We start from the raw sequence: 27,799 nt of genomic DNA, 5'->3' as shown, positions 1-27,799 counted from the left end.
AGAGTTTGCAGATGGAGTAATGATTCACTCATGGCAAATGCTCAAGGTGTGTTTGCACTGCTGAAATAGGCTTCTTTCTGGTCCTTCCCCAGTGGTGGGTTTGTCCTCCCTTAAGATCACATCTGCCCAGGAGGTTCTCAACGTGGAGAGCCACCCCTGCATCAGATCCAGCTCATCCTGAGGCCGAGGTTTGCTTTGCCCACTTTTTTAGGAACCTACGTCTCCTAATACTTCTCAGAATTAAACTTCTATTGAAAAGGTAGAGATTTTCTGCTTCTACAGCATCTATCAGGGCTCTGAAGTCCAGACAATGACCTGAAGCAGTCATATCTGCCTGTGTTGTGCTATTTGCTTTATATTGCTAGTCCTTCTAAGGCCCCCAACTTAGTGTTTTTAATGTCAGTCTCTGGCATTGTGCCTAGTCTGGACAGATTAAACAAATACCTATAATGAGGAAAATCGCTACCACTTATGCTTTAATTTTCTTACTGGCTTCCAGACTTGGACCTTCCTTACTCCTTACATGTATAAATGACCCCACTGATTGTTTTCCAAGCTTCTCCCAGGAGAATGGATACAGTGCTGTTTTCTAAAAGGAATGGCTCTTATTTAGAATGCATGGTCTTTCCTAGGAGTCACTAGAGAACAAAAAGGAGGAAAATGCTGTAAGTTGACAATCAATATTGATAAATGTTATTTGAGAAATACCCCCAAATAGAAATCCCAATCACCAGCCTGGCCCAGATTCCTTAGAAATGAGACCTTGTACACGTTCCTGTTGGCCTTTCAAATAAGACATGAAATAAAGGTTTATTACTGATATGGAAGTAAAAATGTAGAACTCTGGTTTCTAGGCTGAGGAGGTGTGTGATTATGCACACTTGCTTCCGTTGATCTACACTGTTGCTGGTTTATAGCCAACTTTTAACTTCTTGTGAGCAATGCCATCATTATGAGGCAGGCAGCAAAGCCTATTGTCAGGCTGTTAAGAGACTTGTTGGTCTCCAGTAGTTTCTACAGTTTATCCGTATGAATGGTGCAGACAGAAAAGTCTTGACAATGCAAATATCAAAGTGTAGAATGATAATCTCACTGAGAGTAAAATACAGAACCAAGCATTTTATTCCAGATACATTAATGTAATCTGCTTGTTCTCAAGTAGTCCTTAAACTAAATGTGCATGTCCAAAATTTGCAATAGATGTATCATAGTATAAATGGAAGGCCACTTTTAAAAGTTAAAAAGCAACTTCTAAAGTTTCCCAAATGTCTATCAGAATTTATCATCTATTATGTTCTCCCTCAGTCACTGTAGGTCAGATCAGAGTATGTAGCCAGGAGGTTTGATTTGATTTCGTTATGATTACATTCGATTTCTTATAAGGATATGCAGACTCCAGAATCCAAACAGAAAATATGCAAAGATATTTTATCAGCTTGTGACATACCAGGGGGTACATGAATATTCAGGGTTCCACACTACTATATAATGCTGCATTTCTTGGTTTTATTTGAAACAATGCATATTTTTAGCATTTTATGGTAGGATTTTACACTCATCATTTACACAAATTACAAGGTTCTGCTTCAAGTCTTTAAAAAATTTTTTTAAAAATTCAGCCCATGTGCAGCACAAGAATATGCAAAACTACTTTACATTATACACACTTTTTATCAAAGGAGATACAAAATTCTGGCTTGTAGTTTTAGACAAATACAAGAAGCTTCAAACTAGACACAAAGGGTTAACATTAATTCTCAAATATAAGTCTGCACTTTGTGTTGTGTTTCTCTGAGATGTGAATATCAAATTCCTAAGGGATTTAACTCTTTCCTTTTTCAAAGGAAAACTGACAAATGTCCCTTATATGTCCCTCCCCTAGCATCTGAATCTTATCATCCTATTCGCCCTTCCCTTAGTGCCAGACACTTGCTTGCATCACATTATGGAATTGGGGGGGGGGGGGCATTTACATACACCTGTGGACCAGATCCTTTTAGCTAACTCCTCTCCTGCAAAAATCTAAGCAGCCACAAACAGATGCAGATGGTTCTGCTACATTATGTTAAATATGAAGTAACACTAGATAATCTAGTCGGCTGTGATGCTGAGTAATCAAAAGGAGAAAGAAGGTCCCTACCAGTGTGCTTTTTATTGGTGATATGATTGGTGGCCTTAAGAATCAAGTTGTCTGATGCTAAGAGCACTTTAAAATCTTACTAAATATACATGTCCACTGTTTCCTTGAGGGACTTCTCTGATGCTTATGCATAGATATTCAGCATGTTGGAGGCAGTATTTTATACTTTCCTTCTAAAGGGTTATGAAGAGGCAATAAGGAAGAGAGGGCTTTTCCTGCCCTTTTAAAAGATACTGTTTTCTATCACTTGTATCCATTGTTCCCTAACCATCATCCAATACCTAAATGTGTGTACATGCATATTTGAAAGAATGACCCATCTTTCACTGGGTCAATATACAGCCAACTCTTGATTATCTAGGAGATCATAAATGACATTTATTACCAGCAAATCTCACATTTAACATAATCATTCTCTTTTTGACACTGTTGCACATCCCTCAGAGGCTATCAAGACCAAGTTCTAATGCAAATGTCGTTTAATGTCCTCTAACCCTCACTAGGAATGTGCAAAGAAACCAAATGAACACATTCAGTTAGGGCTCTGGGAAAGAGCCTAAAGTACAGAATGGGGGGCAGCTACAACTCTGCGTGTGAGAAAGGACAAATTTCAAGTTCCTCCTGAGTTAGCTCTTGTAGTATACTTGCCTTTGTTATTTTGATTTAAATTATGACTGCAAAATTCAAAACCTGAGGCATAGTCACTTTTATATAGATAATGGAGAGTTGACTGTAACATGTTGTTTCTTTATGACTTTAGCCCTTTCACATAAAAAGAAACTCACAATATGATAAAAAGATTAAAAAAGACTACCGTATGACATCTAGAAGCATTTATTTTATGCAAAAACTTAAATATGATGATGTGTACACAAAGAGTGCACACACTACCTATGCTGAACAATATGCCAAGAAACAATATATTGATGCAACAGTCGTCTTCTAAAATAAACAAAAACTGAGCCCAGACCGGCAGACAAAAGCAAAATACTTATTTCCCAACAGCACAATGCTGAAAATTGATAGCAATCCTGAACACTTCCAACTTTCCTTACAAAGCTGCCAAAGTCCAACTATTTTAAAAAAATTGACTTTTTTTTACATCAATAATAAAAATCTGGTGACAAACATTATAAAACCAAATGCTGGGCAGTCTTTACTCCTTTAAAATTCCAAATATTCCAACATAATCACAGGAGTAAAAACCATTTTAAAGTGATATGCTTTACGAAACAAACAACAATATGTACATTTATTGCAAATTATATTAAACTAAAATGGAGGGGAAATCAAAATATGAAGTGATATGAAATCAATAATAATTTTAATTATTTTCTCACTCTGATAAAAATCAGAAAGCAACATTTATAAAATTGCCACCACATCACTTTTCATAGCAGGGAACTGAAATCTGTACATCTCATTTTTGCAGAAAAGTAGGCAGGCAGAAAGAATTATACATAAAAGTTTCCAAAAGGAAAAACAAATATTTAATCTGATTTCTTTTCTTCTAAAAAATTAATTCAGTAGACTTCTATTTTTTTTCTTGTGTAACACGGGAATTCCTGGCTCTAAAATTGATGAATTTTCAGTGTCAGTGTAAGGACATCCTGTTACTTTCTTTAAAATAAAAACCGCAGCATGGAAATTAATGGTGTATTATGCCTTTAAACTCCAGATATGCAGGAACTGGAACCAAGTGTTAAGCAATTTGCTTAATTATTGACTTCTCCTAAGAAAAGTCTGAGGGGAGGGTAGGATAGAGTTGCTTTTAGCCTCTCTCTCAAGAGTTTCTGCTGTACATTTCCATCAAAGGACTTGTGGTCATGTGAAAAGGAAGTAATAGTTTCAGTTTTCAAGGCAGAAAGTGTGTTCTGAAGTTAACTTCATTTTCTGTTCAGGGACATTTTGAATCCAAGTTTTTGCAGAAGCTGGAGTCTGCTTCTGTTTGGCCTTCATTTTCTCCCTTTGCAAGTGAGTTTTCTTTTTACCTTGGGGATGGGAGTAGAAGAAAGCAAAGTTAGAAAAGATGTAAACTGAAAAATAAGCCAAACCAGAATTATTTCATTTCTATAGTTATTATCTAAAAATCTCAATTTTTTTTCCATGTTTCACTTGAAGCTTGTTTTAAGAAATCTTTCTATAAACTATATAAACACAAAATACCAAGGAAAAAATTTTCACTTTTAGTCATTAGGTGCTGCTACTCAGTGGTGGATTTGTTTACAATAATAAAACAGTAAGAGCTATTAATTTGAAATAACTGCATGGGGCACCTGGGTGGCTCAGTCGGTTAAGGTTAAGCGTCCGACTTTAGTTCAGGTCACCACCTTGTGGTTTGTGAGTTCCAGCCCCGGGCTAGGCTCTGTGCTGACAGTGCGGAGCCTGCTTGGGGTTCTTTGTCTCTTCCCCTCTCTCTGCCCCTCCCCTGCTTGTGCTCGCACTCACTCTCTCTCTCTCTAAAATATTAAAAAAAAGTGAAATAACTAATTTGTTATTAGTATTATTTCAAAGTGGTATTACAGAAGAAAAGTTACTGGACACTATGGCAAAATGAATTTATAAGCAGCGAAGTTCTGACTTTTGAACTGGGTGAACTTACATTTTAGTATAACTAAAAAACAAGGAGAAAGATTTAGCTTAATTCTGTTAAGAGATTAGAGGAGTTGAATCCCCACCACTCCTATTGCCCTAATAAGGAGAGACAATCTGATATCTGGAAGCAAGAGCTTCTCCTCTCACCTAACTCCTTCAGAGGAAAAACCCATCTAATAGGTGAGGTGGGAGGAGCTCAGCGTGCTGGGCTTGTCCTCTCCTAGATTTGTTTTTTGCCTCCAAAAAGAGCCATTCTGGTTGGTTTGTGGTTGTTCAATTTAGAGGCAAGACATTAGTAGCCACCTGGCCTGTGATTTCCATGTTGTAATCAGCCATATTAGGATTAAGACTATTTCTCCTTCTCAATGATTCCAAACTTGGGAGAGAAAGATAAGTGAGTTGTTTACTTATATTCCACTAAATATATGTTTTATAAAGGTAACGCTTAAGTGATTGATTCTTAGAGATTATTTGTTATACAAACTTAATAATGTGATACCAAAGAATCCTCTACAAGCTGCCTGCTGCACCTTCAGGAAGCTTCCGTGTACTAGCTCTGAGTCTTCAGTATCTTCCTGGCTGCTCTCACAAATTTTTACATTTTTTAAAAATTATTTTTATTGGGGGGGGGGGCGGGGAGAGGGGGAGAAAGAGAGAGAGAGAGAGAGAGAGAGAGAGAGAGAAAATGAATGAATCCCACCCTGAACCCCTAAGCCCTGATGTGGGGCTCCATCCCATGACCCTGGGATCATGACCCGAGCTGAAATCAAGAGTCAGACACTTAACTGATGACTCAGCCTCCCAGGTGCTCCAATATACAAGTATTTTAAAGCACTCTCTTATACAAGTTTTGTATGTATACGTAATGCCTTAGAACTAAGACTTAATTTTACCTTAGAAGTACAATATAGCATGGTAGTTACAAACTCTGGAGTGACACTGGGTTTAATCCTGGCTCCATTATTTATATAAACAAAGACACAAAAGCTACATGGAGCCTCTATGTCCGGGTTTCCTCTCCTTGTAACCTAGGAATGATGATAGTACTTACCACATAGAGGTGTTCTAAAGATTTAAAAGGTTAACAAAGAGCTTAGAAATGAGCCTGGCTCATAATCAGTACTATTTAGTGTTATCTATCATTATTCCTATAGCAATTTTTTTATTGTAAAATTTTTATGACGTAACACTTGCCATTTTTACCATCTTTAGGTACACAGTTCAATGGCATTAAGTGTATTCACACTGCTGTACGATCACAGCCTTTCATTTCTAGAATGTTTTCATCTTCCCCAAATGAAACTCTGTACACTGAACACTAATGCCTACTTACTCCCTCTTCCTCCTCCCTGGCAACCACCACTCTTTTTGTCTCTATGGATGTGATGGTTCTAGATACCTCATATAAATGGAATCGTACAGTATTTGTCCTTTGGGGTCTGGCTTATTTCACTTAGCATAATGTCCTCAAAGTTCACCCACATTGTAGCACGTGTTGGAATTTCATTGTTTTATGTAGTAAACTAAAAAAAAAAAAAAACAAAACAAAACTCTCATACTTTTTACTGTGTCAGTCAACAGACCGAATGTGAAAGTTTTCTGTTCTCTTCTGGAGTTGACAAGCTAAGGAAATCAACTCTTTGAGGGCAAGAACCTATCCATATTGGATACATTTGTATTGCCAACACCCAGCATGATGCTTATCACTTTTAAGTATTTGTTAAAAGAACAAATGAGAAGTATCAGGAGCAATACTGATGGGCCTATAAGGGATTCAATTCTGTGCAAGAGGGCATCATGAACACTTTAGTTTCTGGAGTAAGTTCGGTTTCACTGAAGAGTACATCAGGATTCCAAGCTTAAGTCGTAATGCCAGAATATAAGGACAGAGTTGTGTATTAGGTTTAGGAAAAGATAAAAGGAAGCTTGGGAGAATGTTTCAGAATGCACTTCGATATTTTGCTAAGTTAGTGTGAACAGTTCAATCAGAAGCGTCTGAAATATGTGTGCAAAATACTTGATCTATTGTACTGAATTAACATAACAGTACAATGTTATCATGAACATCTAATTTAACCATCTAACTTCACTGAGAATACAGAATCATCACAGAACTCTGTGTTTTGGCTAACACATGCCCCCTGTGACCTACTAACCAGCATACTTGAGATTTCTAAGGTGCTTTATCACTCAAGACATTTTTAGTTTTTGAATAAGGCTCAATACTATTTTTAAATCAAGACCAGTCTCTGGCAAATAAGCCATTTTTGTTGGTTTGTTTAATGATGTTGGGGCACACATGGTGCAGCAAACGTGTAGCAATGGGTTTTATAATGCCCTAATCAGAGACAAGGTCTGGATGCTACTGACAGTGTTTTCAGGGACTAAATACGTACCTGGATGTTTTGGTTAGAAGGCAAAAGGATAGTTAATGACCGGTAAGTCAGGTGGCTCAAGTGGCCTGTGTGTGATGATCACACACAGTGTAATGGATGTAATGTAATGATGTGATGATCACATCACAGTGTAATGGAACAGCTAGAACAGAATTTCAGAAACCCTTCAGACAACTCTCGGCAATCTTGAGGGAAACTGTTCAACTTTTATATGATTGAAAAGTATAGTAAGGGACAGAGAAACTAGAATTAAATAATTAAAAATGGTTACAACAATTACTGAGCATTTACTCACTATGAAAGGCACTTTGCTAAGTACTTTATGCTTATTAATCTATTTAATTTTTAGGACAGTCCTTTGAAGAACGTATTATATTATACTGTCTTACTGATGACAAAGAGGAGGCTGAGGTTATAAACCTGTTCTAGGTCAAAGGTGCAGATCTGAGGAGAAAAATGCTAAATTTGCCCCCAGTATCTTTCATTACTGTATTTATTAGTCCATAAAACTAAAAAGGAGTAGGAGAAACACTCATTACTTAGATCAGGTTTGGGCCTGGATCTGCTACTATGAGATGCTATCTAGAGGCAGATAACATATAGGAAAATTTAACAGCTCCAAACTTCAAATTTCATGAATGGTAACTTAAAAAATGTTCTTGTAAACACACATGCTGCAGGCAATATGGTACTTTATGAAAATACTGATGCAGGATGGTAGGGTATCCTGAGATGATCAAAACGGTTTCTTTCCTAGAAGGAATTAAGAAGCTTACAGTCTAATTCAAGGGGAGCTGAGTTAGGTACCAGTATACAAGGAAAAAAGAAGGGGGGTAGGGCTAAGTTCTAACAGGACACCAAATATGAAAGGAGCCAACTTTTGGAACTCCAGCTGAAACACCACCATTACAGGGGAGAAAAGCTGAAGTCCCAGCCCAAGAATGAGCAAAGATGAACAGCTGTTTCAGTGAGAGTGAGGTTGTTTCAGTGGAAAGTGAAGGAAAAGGTAAGTTGTTGACTTCTATTAAAATTAATTGTAACAAGAGGAATTAAAGAGCAGGAAATACCTGTTTGTGTGTCATGACTTCTGTCTTCTCCATTCTGAGACTTTTTTACCCAAAAGGCAGCCCTTTATATTAAGTAAAGCCCATGTAGTTATGTGAAGGATACCAAGCAAAACTTAATATTGTCCTTGCTAACAAGATAAAACATGATATCCTAATTAAAAATTAATCAAAGGAGGTGTACCTGGTTGGCTTAGTCCGTTAAGCATCCAATTCTTGATTTTGGCTCAGGTCACGATCTCTTGGTGATAAGACTGAGCCCTGCATCTGGCTGGGTATGGAGCCTACTTGGGATTCTCCCTCTTTCCCTCTCTCTCTGCCAATCCTCCCACCCCTGCCCACACACTCTCTCTCTCAAAATAAATAAACATTAAAAAAAAAAAAGCGCTGGTGTGTCTGACTCTTGATTTCAGTCCAGGCCACGATCTCATGGTTTTGTGGGTTCAAGCCCAGCCTCGGGCTCTGTGCTAGCAGCAGAGAGCCTGCTTGAGAGTCTCTGTCTCTCTCTCCACCCCTCCCCCACTCACACTGTTTCTCTCTCAAAATAAATAAACTTATAAAAAAAAAAAACAAAGCATCAACTTCGGCTCAGGTCATCTCACGGTTCGTAGGTTCAAGCGCCACATCGAGCTCTCTGCTGTCAGTGTGCAGCCTGCTTTGGATCTTCTGTCTCCCACCCCCTCTTCCTCCCCCCTACGCACATGCTCTCTCTCTCTCAAAAATAAAATAAACATTAAAAAAAAAAATAAATAAAAATAATTTTTTTTTTAACGTTTATTTTTGAGACAGAGATAGAGCGCCAGCAGGAGAGGGGCAGAGAGAGAGGGAGACACAGAATCTGAAACAGGCTCCAGGCTCTGAGCTGTCAGCATAGAGCCCGACGCGGGGCTCAAACTCACGGACCGCAAGATCATGACCTGAGCCGAAGTTGGCCGCCCAACCGACCGAGCCACCCAGGCGCCCCAAAAATAATTTTAAAAAATTAACCAAAGGGAAAAAGGAGATCTCTCTTCAAATTGGTATCCTGGAGGTTATGAGGTAAAAGCAAATGCCATTATAACCTACTCAGGAAAACCAAGGGCAGTTTTCATTCCCAAGTGCCTAGGTGTTTGGGGGTGATTGGCACATACTAAGAATAAAATAAAATGTCTAAACTCAAAGTTCAGAAAGAATGGTGTACATTACCTTTGTAAGTCAATTTGTCTCTCTGCTGGTGTTGCCTTTTTGGCTATGTCTTGCAGTTTGGGTGCTTTGGCATTACCTGCTTCCAGACCCCCAGGGCTTTCCTGACTGACTGCAGCTCTCTTTCTTCCTTTGCCAAGAGGTTTATTTATATCATCATTTTTGGTTGCATTGCCCTGAGATTCAGACTTCGGTCGACGTCCTCTCCTGGGTTTTGAAGGGGCAGGTGGTCCTGATTCATCTACTTTCTCATCTGTTTTTTGTTGAATATTCTCTGCACCAGCTGCGGTTACTGTTCTTTTTTTTCCTCGGTCACTGCTGATGTTGCCCTGGGTAGTCTGATCAGAATTAATTTCCTAAAAAAGCACAAAACAATTCTATAAACACAAGTTCCTTAAATATCAATGATCTATACTAGAAAGAAGTATTTTGAAAATATTCAAAAGGAGCTGGAATTCCATGGCTTTTTTTTTAAGTAAGTTCCATACCCAGTGTGAAGCCCAATGTGGGGCCCAAACTCACCACCCTGAGATCAAGACCTGAGCTGAGATCAAGAGTTGGACACTTCATCAACTGAGCCACTCTTAATTCCAAGGCTTCTAATCCATTGCTTATATCCCTTGAGGAATGTAAACTCCTTGAGGGCAGGGCCTGAGAGCAGTGCCCACCATGGTACTTGGCACATATACTGTACACAATAAATGCTTATTAAATAATATACACAGATGGTATATATAAAGTGGAGAAAATCTACTTGGTTTTGCTATCACCCTCATTCTAAAGGAAAAGGTCTTCTTAAAAAATTTTTTCCTTTTTAACATGGGGGGGGGGGGCGAGAGAGAGAGTGCGCGCGCGCACTTGGAAACATGAGTCGGGTAGGGGTAGAGAGAGTGTGAGACACAGAACCTGAAGCAGGGTCCAGGCTCTGAGCTGTCAGCATATAGCCCAATGCAGGGTCCGAACTCACGGACCAGGAGATCATGACCTGAGCTGAAGTCGGATACTTAACTAAGCCACCCAGGTGCCCCAAAAAGGTCTTTTTAACTTGGTATGTTTTTTTTTTTTAAGTTTGTTTGTTTATTTATTTGAGTGGGGGAGAGGGGGAGAGGGGGGAGAAAAAGAATCCCAAGCTGGCTCCATGCTCTCAGCATGGAGCTGGGTGTGGGGCTCCAACCCATGAACCCTGAGACTTGAGCTGACTGAGCCACTCAGGCGCCCCTCCCCCTTTTAATGTTATTTTTGAGAGGGGGAGAGAGGGGGGGAAAGGGGGAGAGGGGAAGGGAGGGAGAGAGAGAGAGAGAGACAGAGAGAATATGAGTGGAGGAAGGGGCACAGAAAGAGGAAGACAGAGGATTCAAAGCGGGCTCTGCATGGAGAGTAGAGAGCCCAAGGCAGAGCCTGAACTCAAAAACTGCTAGTCATGACCTGAGCCCTAGTCAGCCACTTAACTGACTGAGCCACCCAGGTACCCCAATCAATGGTATATTCTAAATTTATCACTTTTTAAAAAGGAGAGCATGTTTTCATAATTGAATGTTATTTTCTTTTTTTAAAAATTTTTTTTAATGTTTATTTATTTCTGAGACAGAGACAGAGTGGGGTAGGGGCAGAGAGAGAGGGGGACACAGAATCTGAAGCAGGCTCCGGGCTCTGAGCTATCAGCACAGAGCCCGACGCGGGGCTCGAACTCACAGACGGAGATCAGGACCTAAGCCGAAGCCGGACGCTCAACCAACTGAGCCACCCAGGTGCCCCGAATATGCTATTTTCTTTATGATGCATGAAATTTCTGTAGTTCTGTGCCATGAAGTTCTTCAATTTCTCACTCCACTTACACATTCTAATTTTTGTCATTTTTGCTGCAATCCTTAACCTACTTTTTTCTGAAAAAAAAAATTTTTTTTGTTTACCAAATATATATATTAAATCCTCTAAAATGTTAAAGTAATAAAATCCCATTTTAAAATGTATTTTATTTTTTATTTTTGAAAGAGAGAGTGGGAGTGAGGGAGAGGCAGAGAGAAAGGGGCAGAGGATTTGAAGCAAGATGTGTGCTGAGAGCAGAGGGCCTGATGCAGGACTCAAACTCACAAACCATGAGATCACAACCTGAGACAAAGTCAGACACTTAACCAACTGGGCCACCCAAGCATCCCACCCCAGGAATATTTTAAAACAGTATCAAAGCAGGATATTCATCAAGTGAAAAGTGAAGGATTGTACACAGAGAAAAGAGGGAAAGAGCTTGGAAGATATAAGGAACTTAGGCCATAAGGAGTGATGGGAGAGTGGTATGGGACAAGGTAGGAGAAGCAAGCATGGACCAGATCATGAATGCCTTACAGGACAGGTTAAGAAATTTGATTTCATTCTAAGTGCTAATGAAAGTCACTGAAGGACTTTCAAGACAGGACAAACATAATTCAAATTACATTTTAAAAAGATCAAATTGGCTGCTATATGGTGACTGGACTGGAAGAGAGCAAGAATACTAACAAGGTTAAAACTACTACAGCATGAGAAGTTGAGTTGGGTCAACACCCTGCTGGGTAGCAATGTCAAGTGTTCCACTTTTTCAAGGAAGCAATATGGAAATATCTAATCTATAATACACTTTACTCTTTGACTCAGCAATCCCACTGCTAGGAATTAAGCCCATAGAAATAAAACTATCAGTATATATTTAATGCACATTTACTATTTAAGGCAACACTGTAGTGGCAAAAAAAGGGGAAAGATTTAATGTATATACACACACATGAAAATGATAAGACAAGAAAAAAATTAACAAAGATTAGGCTTTTTATTTATTTATTTTTTCAACGTTTTTTATTTATTTTTGGGACAGAGAGAGACAGAGCATGAACGGGGGAGGGGCAGAGAGAGAGGGAGACACAGAATCGGAAACAGGCTCCAGGCTCCGAGCCATCAACCCAGAGCCCGACGCGGGGCTCGAACTCACCGAGCCAAAGTCGGACACCCAACTGACTAAGCCACCCAGGCGCCCCAGATTAGGCTTTTTAAAAGGAAACAAATACTGCATTAAAAATCATGTACGCGACTTGGGGCACCTGGTGGTTCATTTGGTTAAGAGACTGGTTCTTGATTTTGGCTCAGGTCATGATATCACGGTCTGAGTCTGAATGCCACACTGGGCTCTGTGCTGCTGGTGCACAGCCTGCTTGGGATTCTCTATCTCCCCCTCTCTCTGCCATCCTGTACCCTCTTTCATAACTACATGACTCTCTACATCACTGTATTTACATATTTATGAACATTATGTGCATATGTCTAAATAACTCATATAAAAGGCAAATGAAAGAGGAAATCCATTGGTCAGCCATAGGTATACAGAAAATGAAGACTCCTAAAGAGGAATACCGGCAGCATCGCCTGCCTGAATCCATGGGATGAGTCTTGCTTCTTTTAACTACCTCCCTTACTCATCTTTCATATTATAATTTGATTTGCCTCTCAGAGTAAATAACAGGAGAAAATGTCCTGATTTGTTGACATGCATAGTTTGCTGGATAATTTTTATATACATAATAAATTGGTTTATGCATTAATTTCTTTGAAAAATTGGGTTAGCAAGAAACACTCTCTTAGATCTTTATCTTCTTTTAGTATACCAACAAGATAGTTTTTTGAGACTACAAGACTTTTGACTCAGACCCCCTGGAAAGAAATAACATCAACTTATGGGAGATCTGACTGGTAGGTGATTAAGTTTTGTCAAAATACAAGCCCTGTGTGTTCAAGGTGACAGCAAGTTTGTTAAAACATTCTTTGGAAGCGTGAAAAAGTTAAAATAAGGGTTTGGAACAATATAGCCTCATAGATTAATTAGAAAGTAACATTTTGGCTTCTCAAAAATTAGAATTTAAATGTTGTTTACTGTTTCTATTTTTAAAAAATGTTTATTAAAATTTTTTTTTAAGATTTATTTTGAGAGATAGAAAGAGAGAGACAGAGACAGAGAGAGAGAGAGAAGGGGCAGAGAAAGGGAGAGAGACAATCCCAAGCAGGCTCTGCACTGCCAGTGTGGAGCCTGATGTGCGGCTTGAACTCATGAACTGTGAGATCATGAACTGAGCTGAAATCAAGAGTTGGATGCTTAACTGACAGGCCACCGAGGCGCCCCTAAATGTTCATTTATTTTTGAGAGCACACATGCTCATGCAAGTGGGAGAGGGGCAGAGGATCTGAAGCGGGCTCTGTGGTGACAAGAGAGAGCTTGACGCGAGCTTGAACCCGTGAACCATGAGATCATGACCTGAGCGGAAGTTGGACATTTAACCAACTGAGCCACCCAGGCAACCCTATCTTTTTCCATTATAAAGTATAATCGACATATAACATCAATTTGTATCTTACACAGAATCTGATGTTGGGGCGCCTGGGTGATTCATTGCTTAAGTGTTCAACTTCAGCTCAGGTCATGATTTCACAGTTCGTGAGTTCGAGCTCTGTGTCGGGTTCTGCGCTGGCATCTCAGAGCCTGCTTCAGATTCTGTCTCCCTCCCTCTCTCTCTCTGCCCCTTCCCCACTTGTGCCCTCTCTCCTTCTCTCAAAAATAAATAAATAAACAAAAATAAATATTTATTCCTATACCACCTCTTAATACACATGGTAAGTATATTTAAATGGATGTCTGTGGCAATAATGCACTTTTGCATGTAAGTCTCAAGACTGTTTAATTCTAACAAGAACCCCACAATACTTAAGTCTGTTGGCTTCTGAATTCCAAGAGTTCTGACAGTGAGAGGCTCCCTGTTATCTGAATCTACTGAAAAACTGAAGTTCTGATAATAAATAGGAAGAGGTTGAATAGTGACTGATCTAAAAATGCATCCTCATCTATTCAGCTTGAGTGGGATAGTTCAGTTATTGTGGAATAACTGTATAGCCCTGTATTTTATGTACCTGAGAGGGATTCCTAAAACATTTGAAGAATACTCTGTGTGTGTGTGTGTGTATGGTGGGCAATAAAAAGTAAATGTGTCAAGAATATGATTCTGTGGGAAAAGAAACAATAGTATTTCCATGCCATTCCTACTGAGGTAAGTTATCAATTTCATTCTACAGTTTAAATGGAAGCCCAGAGAAGTCAAGCAATCTGCCTAAGTAAACACACAGCTAGTGAGTGGCAGAGCCAGGTCTGATTTTCCTACCAATGTTTCTCTCCTGCTACAACTGTTAAGAAAATTAGGTGCCCTGGGGTGCCTGGGTGGCTCAGTCGGTTGAGCGTCCGACTTCAGCCCAGGGCATGATCTCACAGTCTGTGAGTTCGAGCCCCGCGTTGGACTCTGTGCTGATGGCTCAGAGCCTGGAGCCTGCTTCCAATTCTGTGTCTCCCTCTCTCTCTGCCCCTTCCCTGCACATGCTCTGTTTTTCTCTGTCTCCAAAATAAATAAAAACATTAAGAAAAAAAAAAAAAGAAAATTAGGTGCCCTAATTATAAGGTCAACAATGAAGAATGCAGCTGTTAATAATGTACACACTCATCACAGGAGCCAACAAACTCTTGAAAGTAAGATCTCAAAAACTCTCAATTCCTAGTCTTTCAAGTTTTGAGAGCAGAAGTATGGGAGAAGGATACTGTTATGGGTGACCACATAAACTCCTGAAATGAGCGGATATAGGAAGACTCATTTTCTGGAGAGTGAAGCACAATAAATATAGCCAAGAGGTGGTATATAAAATGTAGAATATGTAGTATATATTAACTTGTCCAGTGTAGTTTCTTAACCTCTACCATGAAACTGTAATAAGAATCTCTGGGAGAAATCCACTTGTTAAATTTTAAAATTTACCTTATTCTTTACCGGATCAATATTCTTTACAGGAGTGACAGAAATAATTCTCACAGGGTTCTCTTCATTTTCACTAACTCCAGTTTCTACTGCCTCTGAACTCTGTTCCCTGTTGAAGAAAAATAAACCAAAGCTTCTTTATTTCACCACTTGGACAGAAGGTTTACCCTCCCACTACAGCAATAAGGAAACAGAAGCTCAGTCAAGTGAAGCAACATTAGCAAAATTCAAATCTTCTGTGGTTACAGACTATTGGTCTATTATACGGTGTTATTGGTGCCATTTAACCTTACTAATGAAAGACACAAATGGCTGCCTAAAACCACCCGAAAGAAAGATTAGTTATCAAGAAATGAAATAACAAAACTATTCTAAGACTTTCTCTCGTGTGTGGGAAACCCTAAAACAAAACAAAAATACAGTGATAGATGAGTGTATAGTATAGTTGTTTCCAGTCTTTTTTTTTTTTTTTTTTTTTCTTTTTAAGGTTTTATTTTTAAGTAATCTCTACACCCACTGTGGAGCTGAAACTTACAAACCCGAAATCAAGGGTCAGTCAGGTGCCCCTCTGGTCTGTGTTCTTAATGCTCTGCAAGGGAAGGAGGCTGGAAGAACAGGCCAGAGGGGAGGTATCTGGAGACCCACCATTTCTGTAAACCACAGATGTTCCATGTTAATTTACTTTATATTTTGGGGTTCTACTGCTAAAAATGTGTTTAAAACAATACCAACTGAGTTTATACTTAAAATTTCAGGAGTAAGAATCAAATCTTTAAAAGCTTCAATTTCTAGTGTTTTTAAGAGTAGAGTCTGGTGGAAATTCTTATGTAGTAGCTAACATGGTAAAAATGTGACATGTTAAAATAAGCATGGAATATTCTTAGTCCTTAGAAATGTCATAACAATGTTATCTTAACCCATGCTATATTAATTTGAATTAAAAATTAAAAAGCATAAAAATTCAATTTATTTAACAGTTTTCCTGTTAAATATTTATTCATAGTTAATATGAATAATATGTTATTCATAGTTTCCCTGTGTTTTCTTATATAAACATTTCCATATACATTAGTAATAATATATTATTAGAAATTCTTACATTTGTTCCATTTAACTTTTTTACACTTAGAATGTTATATGGTTTCACAAGGTAATAATACACTGAATTTCCATCATTAATTATACTGAAACTCAGTGCCATTATTTTATTTATTTATTTTTTCAACATTTATTTATTTTTGGGACAGAGAGAGACAGAGCATGAACGGGGGAGGGGCAGAGAGAGAGGGAGACACAGAATCGGAAACAGGCTCCAGCCTCTGAGCCATCAGCACAGAGCCTGACACGGGGCTCGAACTCACGGACTGCGAGATCGTGACCTGGCTGAAGTCGGATGCTTAACCGACTGCGCCTCCCAGGTGCCCCATCAGTGCCATTATTTTATACCCAAATGTTTCTTAAAGTCCATTTTTGTGATATAGTGCTTTAGGTAAAAATTAAAAGATCAACCAAGTATCAGAGCCTGGAGCCTGCTTCGGATTCTGTGTCTTCCTCTCTCTCTGCCCCTCCCCCACTCGTGCTCTGTCTCTCAAAAAATACATAAACGTTAAAAAAAAAACTTTTAAAAGATGAACCAATTAGTGAGTGATACTAACACAAACAACTGGAGAAAAAAACTTGCCTTGATCGGCTTCCGGTTGAAGGGTTCAGCTCTGAATTTACATTAATGTTGCTTCCAGTCTCAGCTCCGGTGCTTCTAACATATGGTTTTCTTCCTGTTGCTGATAAAGGCTTGTTTACTGCACCTAGTACTCCAGCAGGTTTTGGCTAAAAGTTACACATATGCATGTTATTTTATACCTTACTATAAGGAATTCATATAAATTTAGACACATGTAAAAGAAACTGTTTAGCTTAAGCCACGGAATTGTTGTTACTTTGGAAAGTTAAATCCTAAATTTATTAGAAATGATAATTTTGCAAAATTGGGTTTGTCTGAATACAAGTCACAAGCATTACTTCTACTTAAAAATAACAAGGCAATTAATTATTCCTTATTGCTCAATCAAAATGAAAAGTGCCCCTGAAACAATGCGAAGTACATAATAAATAAGACATAATAAAATATCTTACGAATAAACAATTAAATGTATATAGTAGTAGTTTAGGCACTGTTTTTCTCAAAAGTTAAATTTCTCTTGCTCTTTTATGTTAGGTGTCATGCTACTTTTATAGAATATTAATTGTCTAACTCATTAATACTTTAAAATTATTTCTTTCAATCTTACATATCTAAATTTATTATGACACTTTTCAAGAAAATCTGCTTTGTAGATTCTAAGTAACTTGAAGCCTACTAGTACTGATGAGAACACATGGCCGTAATTCAAAAGGGTCATTTATGGCAGAAGAAAGCCTGAGAGTACAAATGCCTTAGATGCTATAATTCACAATATGATCCCTAAGAATCAGGAACATAAAAATCCATGGGATATTTAAAGGTTATTTCTAAGAATAGCAGAAGTAATATACCCATGCAATAAAGATTTCCAAATTATCTACTACATAATACCTTTCCTGTTAACAGAAGCACTCTGGTCTCTTCTGAAATATAACTCTTGTCATTACAGAAGTCCTATCAAAAAAAATAAATAAATAAAAGTGAATATGTCTATTTTTACCGTCCAAATAAGACTTCTCAGGCATTGTGCCTTACAATAACAATTACATTTGGGCTAGCATATATATATCAGTTGTTCAAATAAAGCATATTAAATGAACTACATCATTAAGTCTAGCTTTAACTCAATGGCACATTAAGAACTAGCAAATATCAGAACTCAATTACTTAAATCATATTTTAAATAAAACACACTATTTTTTTTTTTCATACAGTCCAGGGCAAACAAGGCTCCAGTTTATTAACTGAACTACTTTCTCTACTCTATTATAAAATCAACTTCTTTTGGGATCCCAAAACATCCAAAATGGTACAGAGCATATTTTAGGCACTTAATATTCACTAAAATCACTCCACCCTGGATCTCAAGAAAGTTACCCTCATTGAAAAAAATCTGCCACTTGAATTAAAACTATTGTGTTTCTTGGGGCGCCTGGGTGGCTCAGTCGGTTAAGCATCTGACTTCGGCTTAGGTCATGATCTCACGGTCCGTAAGTTCGAGCCCTGCGTTGGGCTCTGTGCTGACAGCTCAGAGCCTGGAACCTGCTTCAGATTCTGTGTCTTCCTCTCTCTCTGACCCTCCCCCATTCATGATCTGTCTTGCTCTGTCTCAAAAATAAATAAAACATTAAAAAAAAATTAAAAAAAAAACAACTATTGTGTTTCTTAGAACCATAAGACTGTCCAAATCGCATAGGTATATATACTGTCAAAATATCATTCAGTGAATTGTCCACCTAATGTGGACACTGATGGACTCCTGAAAGTTTTATCTACACAGAACTTAAGAATCCTTTCATGCTTCTGTTAAATATCCTGGGAACGGCGCACAAATAAACCACAATGATGTCACATAAGTAAAATGATTTACTATGACCAAGAAGTTCATTATTTAAAACATTTTTTTTTCAAGTTTATTTATTTATTTTGAGAGAGAGTGAACATGAACTGGAGAGGGGCAGAGAGAGAGGAAGAGAGAGAGAATCAGAAGCAGGCTCTGTGTACTTCAGCACAGAACCCAATGCGCGGCTAGATATCACAAACCATGAGATCATGACTTGAGCTGAAATTAAGAGTCTGCCACTCAACTGACTGAGGCACTCAGGTGCCTTGAACTCTATTAATTTGTTAAGTAATATCACTTAAAAATTATTTTTTCTTTTCTAAGTTTACCTCATACTAGTGTCACAGGAAAGAACAGATGGTTAAATGTGCCTATAATTTTTTTTTTTTAACCTTTATTTATTTTTGAGACCGAAAGAGACAGAGCATGAACGGGGGAGGGTCAGAGAGAGAGGGAGACACAGAATCTGAAGAAGGCTCCAGGCTCTGAGCGGTCAGCACAGAGCCCGACGCGGGGCTCAAACTCACGGACCGTGAGATCGTGACCTGAGCCGAAGTCGGCCGCTTCACTGACTGACCCACCCAGGCGCCCCTTAAATGTGCCTATAAAGAAGTCACAATTTTGGCATGTGTTCCAGGAAAAGTTATTATCTTTTTTTCTTTCCTCCCTTCATTTTTTTTCCCCCCACAAAGGCTTTTATGCAGCTACAAGAATCGTTACAAAGCCTAGGCACCAAAGTTCATTCACTTTATTCATGAAGATATACTATAGCCTCACTAGGCTCATGATCTTAATATGCCTAGTCTTCTAGTGTTTGAATTTATACCAGATTAAAAGCAACATATTAGAAAAGGAAATGAGAGGGGCGCCTGGGTGGCTCAGTTGGTTGAGTGTCCGACTTCAGCTCAGGTCATGATCTTGCAGTCTGTGAGTTTGAGCCCCACATCCAGCTCTGTGCTGACAGCCTGGAGCCTGCTTCTGATTCTGTGTCTCCCTCTCTCTCTGCCCCTCCCCTGCTCACACTCTATCAAAAAATGAATAAACATTAAAAAAAATTAAAAAAAAAAAAGAAAAGGAAATGAGAAAAGCTGTTCACTGAAACCAGAAAAAACTAGTTCTTTTTAAGAAGGCTAAAAACACTAAGTTTCAGATATCAAAACAAAAACAACTAAAGTTAGGTATAGTGACAAACAGCAATTTAATTCTTTTTATTTTTTATTTTGTTTAAAGTTTATTTTGAGAGAGAGAGAGATGGGGGTGGGGAGTGGGGATGGGAGGGGGAGAAGCAGAGAGAGAGAATCCCAAGCAGACCCCGCCCCACCAACCGTGAGATCATGACCTGAGCCAAATCAGATATTCAACTGACTGAGCCACCCAGGAGTCCCTTTATGTTTTTTATTAAAAAAAAAAAAAAAAGTTGGCTTGATCTCATGAAACACGAAATCATGACCTGAGCCAAAACCAAGACTTGGATGCTTAACCAGCTGAGCCACCCAGGTGCCCCATCTCTCTTTCTCTCTCTTTTTTTTTAATAAAGTAGGCTTCATGCCCAACGTGGGGCTTAAACCCATGACCCTGAGATCCAGAGTCCCCTGAGAGCCATAGTTGAAGGCTCTACTGAATGAGCCAGCCAGGTGCCACACAACAATTTAATCCTTGTTCATGGGATAGTTATTGTATGAAGATTATATTTGGGTACTATTCTTATCACGATAGCCTTAGGTCAACAATAAATTTTTTTTTTCAATGTTTATTTATTTTTGGGACAGAGAGAGAGAGAGAGCATGAACGGGGGAGGGGCAGAGAGAGAGGGAGACACAGAATCGGAAACAGGCTCCAGGCTCTGAGCCATCAGCCCAGAGCCCGACGCGGGGCTCGAACTCACGGACCGTGAGATCGTGACCTGGCTGAAGTCGGACGCTTAACGGACTGCGCCACCCAGGTGCCCCAACAATAAAGTAAATTTAAATTCAAGAACTCACATACGATTATTTTTTGAAATTTTATTTCATTGTATCTTTAAATGTTTATTTTAGAGAGAGACAGAGCGAGGGAGAGGGAGGGGCAGAGAGAGGGGGACAGAAGATCTGAAGCTGGCCCTGCACTGACAGCAGAGAGCTTGATGCGGGGTTCGAACTCACAAACTGTGAGATCATGATCTGAGCTTAACCAACTGAGCCACCCAGGCACCCCTTATATATGACTCTTTATAAAGACCAGTAAATTCAATTAGAGGGCAGTAACTTTGCAATCTTTATTATTCCTAACAAAAGCCAGGTACAGTAAATGCTGAATACTAAATCATTAAAGAAAATCTGTTTAAAATTTTTGGCAAAGTATGGCATTCAAAGTAGGAAGCTCCATTTCCTGGTATGTTCTTCTGTAAAATACTCTTAGGAATGGTATTACCCTGAATATTCTGAAGCATATCTTCAGGTTTGAAAATGCATAAACAATTTTTAAATGTCATATTTTTTCCAATTAAAAATACTTAGGCTTCTGGGCACACCTGGCTGGCTCAGTCGGTAGAGCATGCAACTCTTAATCTCAGGGTTCTGAGTTCAAGCCCCACAATGAGCATGGAGACTACTTAATTTAAAAAAAAAAAAAAAAAAGATTCTGTTTTTTAAACAAAGCACAGGAAAGTTAAAACTTCAAAATACTTCCTCAAAGAAGGAGGTAAATAGATAGAAGAGTTAAAAAAAGTTTTTAAATTCCGATTCAGAAAAACAAAGAGCTTTAGTTAGCTGGAAAATTTACTTACATGGAAAACTTAATTTGTTGATAGCAGAATAAATATACTGTGTATTAGTTATTACTACTATTTATTGAATGTTTACTATGTGACAAACTCTTAAAAACCTAGATGTAATATTAATAATCATATGTATTATCACCTGCATTTTAGCCAGAAATTGAGGCTTTGAAGAGTTAACTTGTCTAAAGTCCCTCAAGTTAGGGGCGCCTGGGTGGCGCAGTCGGTTAAGCGTCCGACTTCAGCCAGGTCACGATCTCGCGGTCCGTGAGTTCGAGCCCCGCGTCGGGCTCTGGGCTGATGGCTCAGAGCTTGGAGCCTGTTTCCGATTCTGTGTCTCCCTCTCTCTCTGCCCCTCCCCCATTCATGCTCTGTCTCTCTCTGTCCCAGAAATAAATAAACGTTGAAAAAAAAATTAAAAAAAAAAAAAAAAAATAAAGTCCCTCAAGTTAGAAGCAGTTGATTAGAATACAGGTTTATCATTTGCCAAGGCCAATTCCATTAATGCTAACATTTTATTTCATATACAGATGTATATAGATTTATAATGTCTCAAACATTTGGTTTATTCTTTATCTGATAAAATAGTTTTAATAAAGTGAGATTAAAATAATTTAAGATCTGAAAATTCCTCTTACATACTAGAAATATCCAGAAGGAACAGCTCACATAAGAATACTACCACTAAACTTGATTTGCATTCTCCTACTCTGTAAGGTGAGAATGATACTTGTTCATTGGCTTTGGATGACAATCCCCCATTCCTTGATACAACTACAAAGAGGTATTTTTTTATACTCTATACTCAAGACAATCCAGTATATGCCACTAGAGTTGATGGTAACTGAAATTTAAATCAGTTTAGTGTGGGGGTGCCTCAGTTAGTTAAGCATATGACTTTGGCTCAGGTCATGATCCCACAGTTTTTGGGTTTGAGCCCCGTGTTGGGTTCTGTGCTGACAGCTCAGAGCCTGGAGCCTGCTTCAGATTCTGTTTCCCTTCTCTCTCTCTCAAAGATAAACAAACATTAAAAAAAAAAAAATCAGTTTAGTGTGGTAGAACAATGAGGAGAAAAAAATTACCTTTTCAGGTTGTGTAAAAAATTTCATTGGGAGGACTGGATCCTTTGGTGAGTCTGCATTGCACAAAGCACTTTTACTATTTATAACACACAGAGCCACATCACATACTGTATAAAGTTTCTAGGGAGGAAAAAAGAAACATCATATGTAACTTTCAGTAGTACAAAATAACCACAAGCACCAATTCTAGCCAATGTACAAAATGAAGCAAAAGAGGGATCTGTGGGTATTGTTTACTCCTTTAACATTTTACATTTGTGTCTGGCACTTCTTATGTAGCCTCCTGGTAAACAAACAAAAAAACCTTTACCTTAATTAACATGAAGTCCAAGTATGCATTAAAAACAAACAAACCTCCTGAAACCATTAGTATACTATATGTTAACTAACTTGGACTTAAATTAAAACAAAAAACCCCAAATAAACCAAACCAAACCAAAGGAAAAGGAATATCTACTTGTGTGTAACTTACTAAAAGGTTCATAAGATAGCAGAGTAGTAAGTTTTATTTTTATTCCCCTACTCTGTAGAAGTTTTAATGTCCTTCTTCAGGGTAATAAACATTCCTCAAATAATAGAACTCAACTGTAACAAAATACAATAAAACTGACCATAAATATGTATTTTTATAAACATTCTGTAATCGAACATATATTATGTAATAAGAAAAAAAAATGGGACAAGGACCATCATATTTTTTCCTATAGTGATCTAAATACCCACTAGCCTAACACATATCTTACTTCATTTGTCTTGGATTCATCTGGAGACTGGGCATCTTTTGTTAACTTGATGTTCTCTGCCATCTTCTTCATAAAGGCATGGCTATTGTTTTCATTCTTTGTCATTAAAACTTCAAGCATGAACCATAGGCACCTAAATGATAAACATTTGCCTATTACAAGAGACTAAACGTAGGTGTTTTGTTTAATGGACTAAATATCTTATTGGGAAGGTCTGTTGTCTGAAAATAACAAAATAAACATAAAATATAAATAAACTAAACCATAAAACAAAACATTAAAAATGAAAACATAGCTTAAAATGAGAAAGTTTGACAGTTTCCTGAGGCATGTAAAGATTCATTCTACAGGTATTTGATAAGCATTTAGAGGACTTCACATGTGTCATTGCCCAGCAATGACGAGGAAAGCAGGGGACAGCAAAGTCTTCCCATTTTGACTGTTTACAAACTATGTAGGTCTAGGATTTGCATGTAATTCTGCTGGGACATGGCTGTGAATTGCATGTGCTGTGAGGCTGATATGCACACTAACCAGGCATTCAGCTAAGCAGTCAAATCTCAAACTATTTTTGCTGTTTTCCACTTGTTACTGTATATTCATTTAATACACAAAATATCTGAAGGGAACACCCAAATTTCTCAGTAAAAGTGAATCTCAAATCAGGATGAACATTAGAATCACTGGGAACCTAAATCGACATCTAGGGTAAGTTCTGTTTGCAGTAAGTTCCTAGGATGATTCTCAAGCAGCCAATGGACTTTTGCTTTACTGCATCAACAGGGGAGAAAACATATGATGACAATATATGCATACTTCTTTGCTTATATTCTATGTAAATGTTTTAAGAGACTACTTACAAGGGGAAAATTTAGCACTAGGTTAATGAGTTCACTTTTAGTAGTCCTGTTTTAAAAGAACTGTTAAACTGAGTCCTTTAAGGCTAAAATAAAAGGACACTAGACAGTAACTTAAAGCTGTAAGAAGAAATAAAGAACACTAGTAAACACAACCACATAAGTAAATATAAAAGCCAGCATTACTGAACTTTCAATTTGTAACTTTTTTTTTTTTTTAATTTTTTTTTTCAACGTTTATTTATTTTTGGGACAGAGAGAGACAGAGCACGAACAGGGGAGGGGCAGAGAGAGAGGGAGACACAGAATCGGAAACAGGCTCCAGGCTCTGAGCCATCAGCCCAGAGCCCGACGCGGGGCTCGAACTCACAGACCGCGAGATCGTGACCTGGCTGAAGTCGGACGCTTAACCGACTGCGCCACCCAGGCGCCCCGTAACTCTTTTTTTATAGGATTTTATTTATTAAAAAATTTTTTTAATGTTTATTTTTGAGACAGAGAGAGAGAGAGAGAGAGAAAGAGGAAGAGACAGAGAGAGCAGGGGAGGAGCTGAGAGAGAGGGAGACACAGAATCCTAAGCAGGCTCCAGGCTCTGAGCTGTCAGCACAGAGCCTGACATGGGGCTCAAACCCACAAACCGTGAGATCATGACCTGAGCTGAAGTCAGATGCTTAACCGATGAGCCTCCCAGGCACCCCTTTACATAAGACTTTAAAGGTATCAATGTATGACAGGAAGCCATCAAAATCCTCAAGGAGAAAGCAGGCAAAAACCTCTTTGATCTTGGCCGCGGCAACTTCTTACTCAACACATCTCCGGAGGCAAGGGAAACAAAAGCAAAAATGAACTACTGGGACTTCATCAAAATAAAAAAGCTTCTGCACAGTGAAGGAAACAATCAGCAAAACTAAAAAGCAACCTAAAGAATGGGAGAAGATATTTGCAAACAACATATCAGATAAAGTGTTAGCATCCAATATCTATAAAGAACTTCTCAAACTCAACACCCAAAAAACAAATAATCCAGTGAAGAAATGGGCAAAAGACATGAATAGACACTTCTCCAAAGAAGACATCTAGATGGCCAACTGGCACATGAAAAATGCTAAACATCACTCATCATCAGGGAAATACAAATCAAAACCACAATGAGATACCACCTTACACCTGTCAGAATGGCTAACATTAACAACTCAGGCAACAATAGATGTTGGCGAGGATGTGGAGAAAGAAGATATCTTTTGCATTGTTGGTGGGAATGTAAGCTGGTGCAGCCACTCAGGAAAACAGTATGGAGGTTCCTCAAAAAACTAAAAATAGAACTACTCTACGACCCAGCAATTGTACTACTAGGCATTTACCCAAGGGATACAGGTGTGCTGGTTTGAAGGGACACATGAACCCCCATGTTTACAGCAGTACTATCAACAATAGCCAAAGTGTGGAAAGAGCCCAAATGTCCATCGATGGATGAATGGATAAAGAAGATGTGGTATATATACACAATGGAGTATTACTCGGCAATCAAAAAAGAATGAAATCTTGCCATTTGCAACTATGTGGATGGAACTGGAGGGTATTATGCTAAGTGAAATTAGAGAAAGACAAAAATCATATGACTTCACTCATATGAGGACTTTAAGAGACAAAACAGATGAACATAAGGGAAGGGAAACAAAAATAATATAAAAACAGAGAAGGGGACAAAACAGAAGAGACTCATAAATATGGAGAACAAACAGAGGGTTACTGGAGGGTTTGTGGGAGGGGGGATGAGCTAAATGGGTAAGGGGCACTACGGAATCTACTCCTGAAATCATTGTTGCACTACGTGCTAACTAATTTGGATGTAAATTTTAAAAAATAAAAAAAAATAAAATTTAAAAAAAAAGAGAGAAAAGGAAATGAAACAAACAAGAAAAAAAAAAGACTTTATAGGCATTAAATGCACAGAGTAACAATTACATCTATGTAAATGGAAATAATGTAAAAAGACAGAATTTCTATGAATAACAATTATTAAAGGTAGAGGGATAGAGATTATAGGAGCACAGGGTTTGTATACTATTGAAACTAAGCTGCTGTTATTCAAACTAGGTTGTTACAAATATTATTTGGAATCTCTAAGAAAATAACTAAAAATTCACACAAAAAAGGGAGTAAGAAAGGTTCACTACAAAAAACAACTAAATACAAAAAAGAGAAGCAGTAGTAAAGGAAGTAACAACATATATAACACAGAGAAAAACAGCTATATGGCAGAAATAACTCTTTCTTTATTGGTCATTATGTCAAATGAAAACAGATTAAAACTCCCAATTAAAAGGCAGAGATAAGCAGAATGGGAAAAAAAAAAAATCTACCTACATCTATCTATGAGAGATTCACTTTAAACATTCTTTAATTTTTTTTTTTTTTGAAGAGAGAGAGAGAAGGCATGTGTGTGAGCAGGAGAGGGGCAGAGAGGGAGAGAATCTCAAGCAGGCTCTATGCTGTTCAGCGGAGAGCCCAATGCAGGGCTTGACCCCATGAACCATGAGATCATGACCTGAGCCAAAATCAAAGTTGGACTCAACTGAAAGCTGGAGCATCTGAAAGTAAAAGAATAAAAAAATTTTTTTTCTTTCATGCAAATAGTAACAAAATGAGGGGTAGTAGCTATTTTATCATCAAACAAAATAGATTTAAAGTAAAAAAAAAGATTATAAGGGGCACCTAGGTGGCTCAGGTCATGATCTCACAGTTCGTGAGTTTGAGCCCTGCATCGAGCTCACTGCTGTCAGTGCAGAGCCCGCTTTAGATTATCTGTCCCCTTCTCTTTCTGCCCCTCCCTTGCTTGAGCGCTCTCTCTCTCAAAAATAAACATTAAAAAAAATTTAAAAAAGATTATAAATAAATAAAAAAAGATTATAAGACAGCCAACTACAATGATAAAAGGTTCAATCCAGCAGAAGGTAAGATTATCATAAAACACATACAAACCTAACAGAGCCTCCAAATTTTATGAAGCTAAATCTGACAGAATTGAAGAGAGAAACAGATTAATTCTGCAGTAATAAACAGAGATTTCAACGTCTTATTTTCAATAATGGACAGAAAAGACCAAATAAGAAACAGAGAACTTGGTCTGGTTCAAGATGGTGACATAGTAAGACCCTGAACTCACCTCCTTTCAGGAATATATTTGTATCTACAGCTACATATGGAACCAATTTCCTCTTTAAAAACTTAAAAGGCTGACTGATTGATGACTACACATTAGGCAAACGAAATAAAAACATATCAAAGTGGGGAGGAGAGACTGGGATACAATCTCGCCATAAACCCCACCCCTGTTGCTGTGACCCATAATTGTGAGGGAACGGAGCTTCTCTCTGAAGAGTGAAATGTTAAAACCCCACACTGGGCACCCAACTTCTAAGACATGAACTTGAGAGAGGAGTCCCCAAAATATTCTACAGATACTGGGACCCACAAGTCTGCAGCAATCTGAGAAATGCCTCTTAAAGGGTTCATATGCTGGAATGGACCCACTCTAGGGCCCAACTCACAGGCAGCTCAGAGTAAAGAAAGCTAACCTGCTTATAACCTCGACTTGAGGCGCAGGCATCTACTGTAACTTACATATCTAGGAGGCTGCTGGAA

At 38.3% G+C, this 27,799-nt stretch overlaps 1 protein-coding gene across 1 annotated transcript in view; it reads right to left on the bottom strand.

Annotated features, from left to right (window-relative positions):
- Positions 1-1,484: 1,484 nt before the first annotated feature.
- PDS5A (PDS5 cohesin associated factor A) overlaps positions 1,485-27,799 on the bottom strand; it is a 142,124-nt gene continuing 115,809 nt past the window's right edge. Inside the window, exons 27-33 of the mRNA XM_040485303.1 lie at positions 23,298-23,430; positions 22,555-22,674; positions 17,766-17,828; positions 16,875-17,020; positions 15,194-15,302; positions 9,381-9,733; positions 1,485-4,131 (exon numbers count right to left, since the gene is read on the bottom strand). Coding sequence (XP_040341237.1) covers positions 4,128-4,131; positions 9,381-9,733; positions 15,194-15,302; positions 16,875-17,020; positions 17,766-17,828; positions 22,555-22,674; positions 23,298-23,430 — 928 coding nt within the window. The 3' untranslated portion in view covers positions 1,485-4,127. The remainder of the gene's footprint in view (positions 4,132-9,380; positions 9,734-15,193; positions 15,303-16,874; positions 17,021-17,765; positions 17,829-22,554; positions 22,675-23,297; positions 23,431-27,799) is intronic.

This window comes from Herpailurus yagouaroundi, unplaced genomic scaffold (assembly GCF_014898765.1).
Source record: "Herpailurus yagouaroundi ecotype Mexico unplaced genomic scaffold, PumYag 28, whole genome shotgun sequence".
Classification (NCBI taxonomy): domain Eukaryota; kingdom Metazoa; phylum Chordata; class Mammalia; order Carnivora; family Felidae; genus Herpailurus; species Herpailurus yagouaroundi.
Note: the sequence above shows the minus strand (reverse complement) of the source record. Positions and strands in the feature narration are given on the sequence as shown.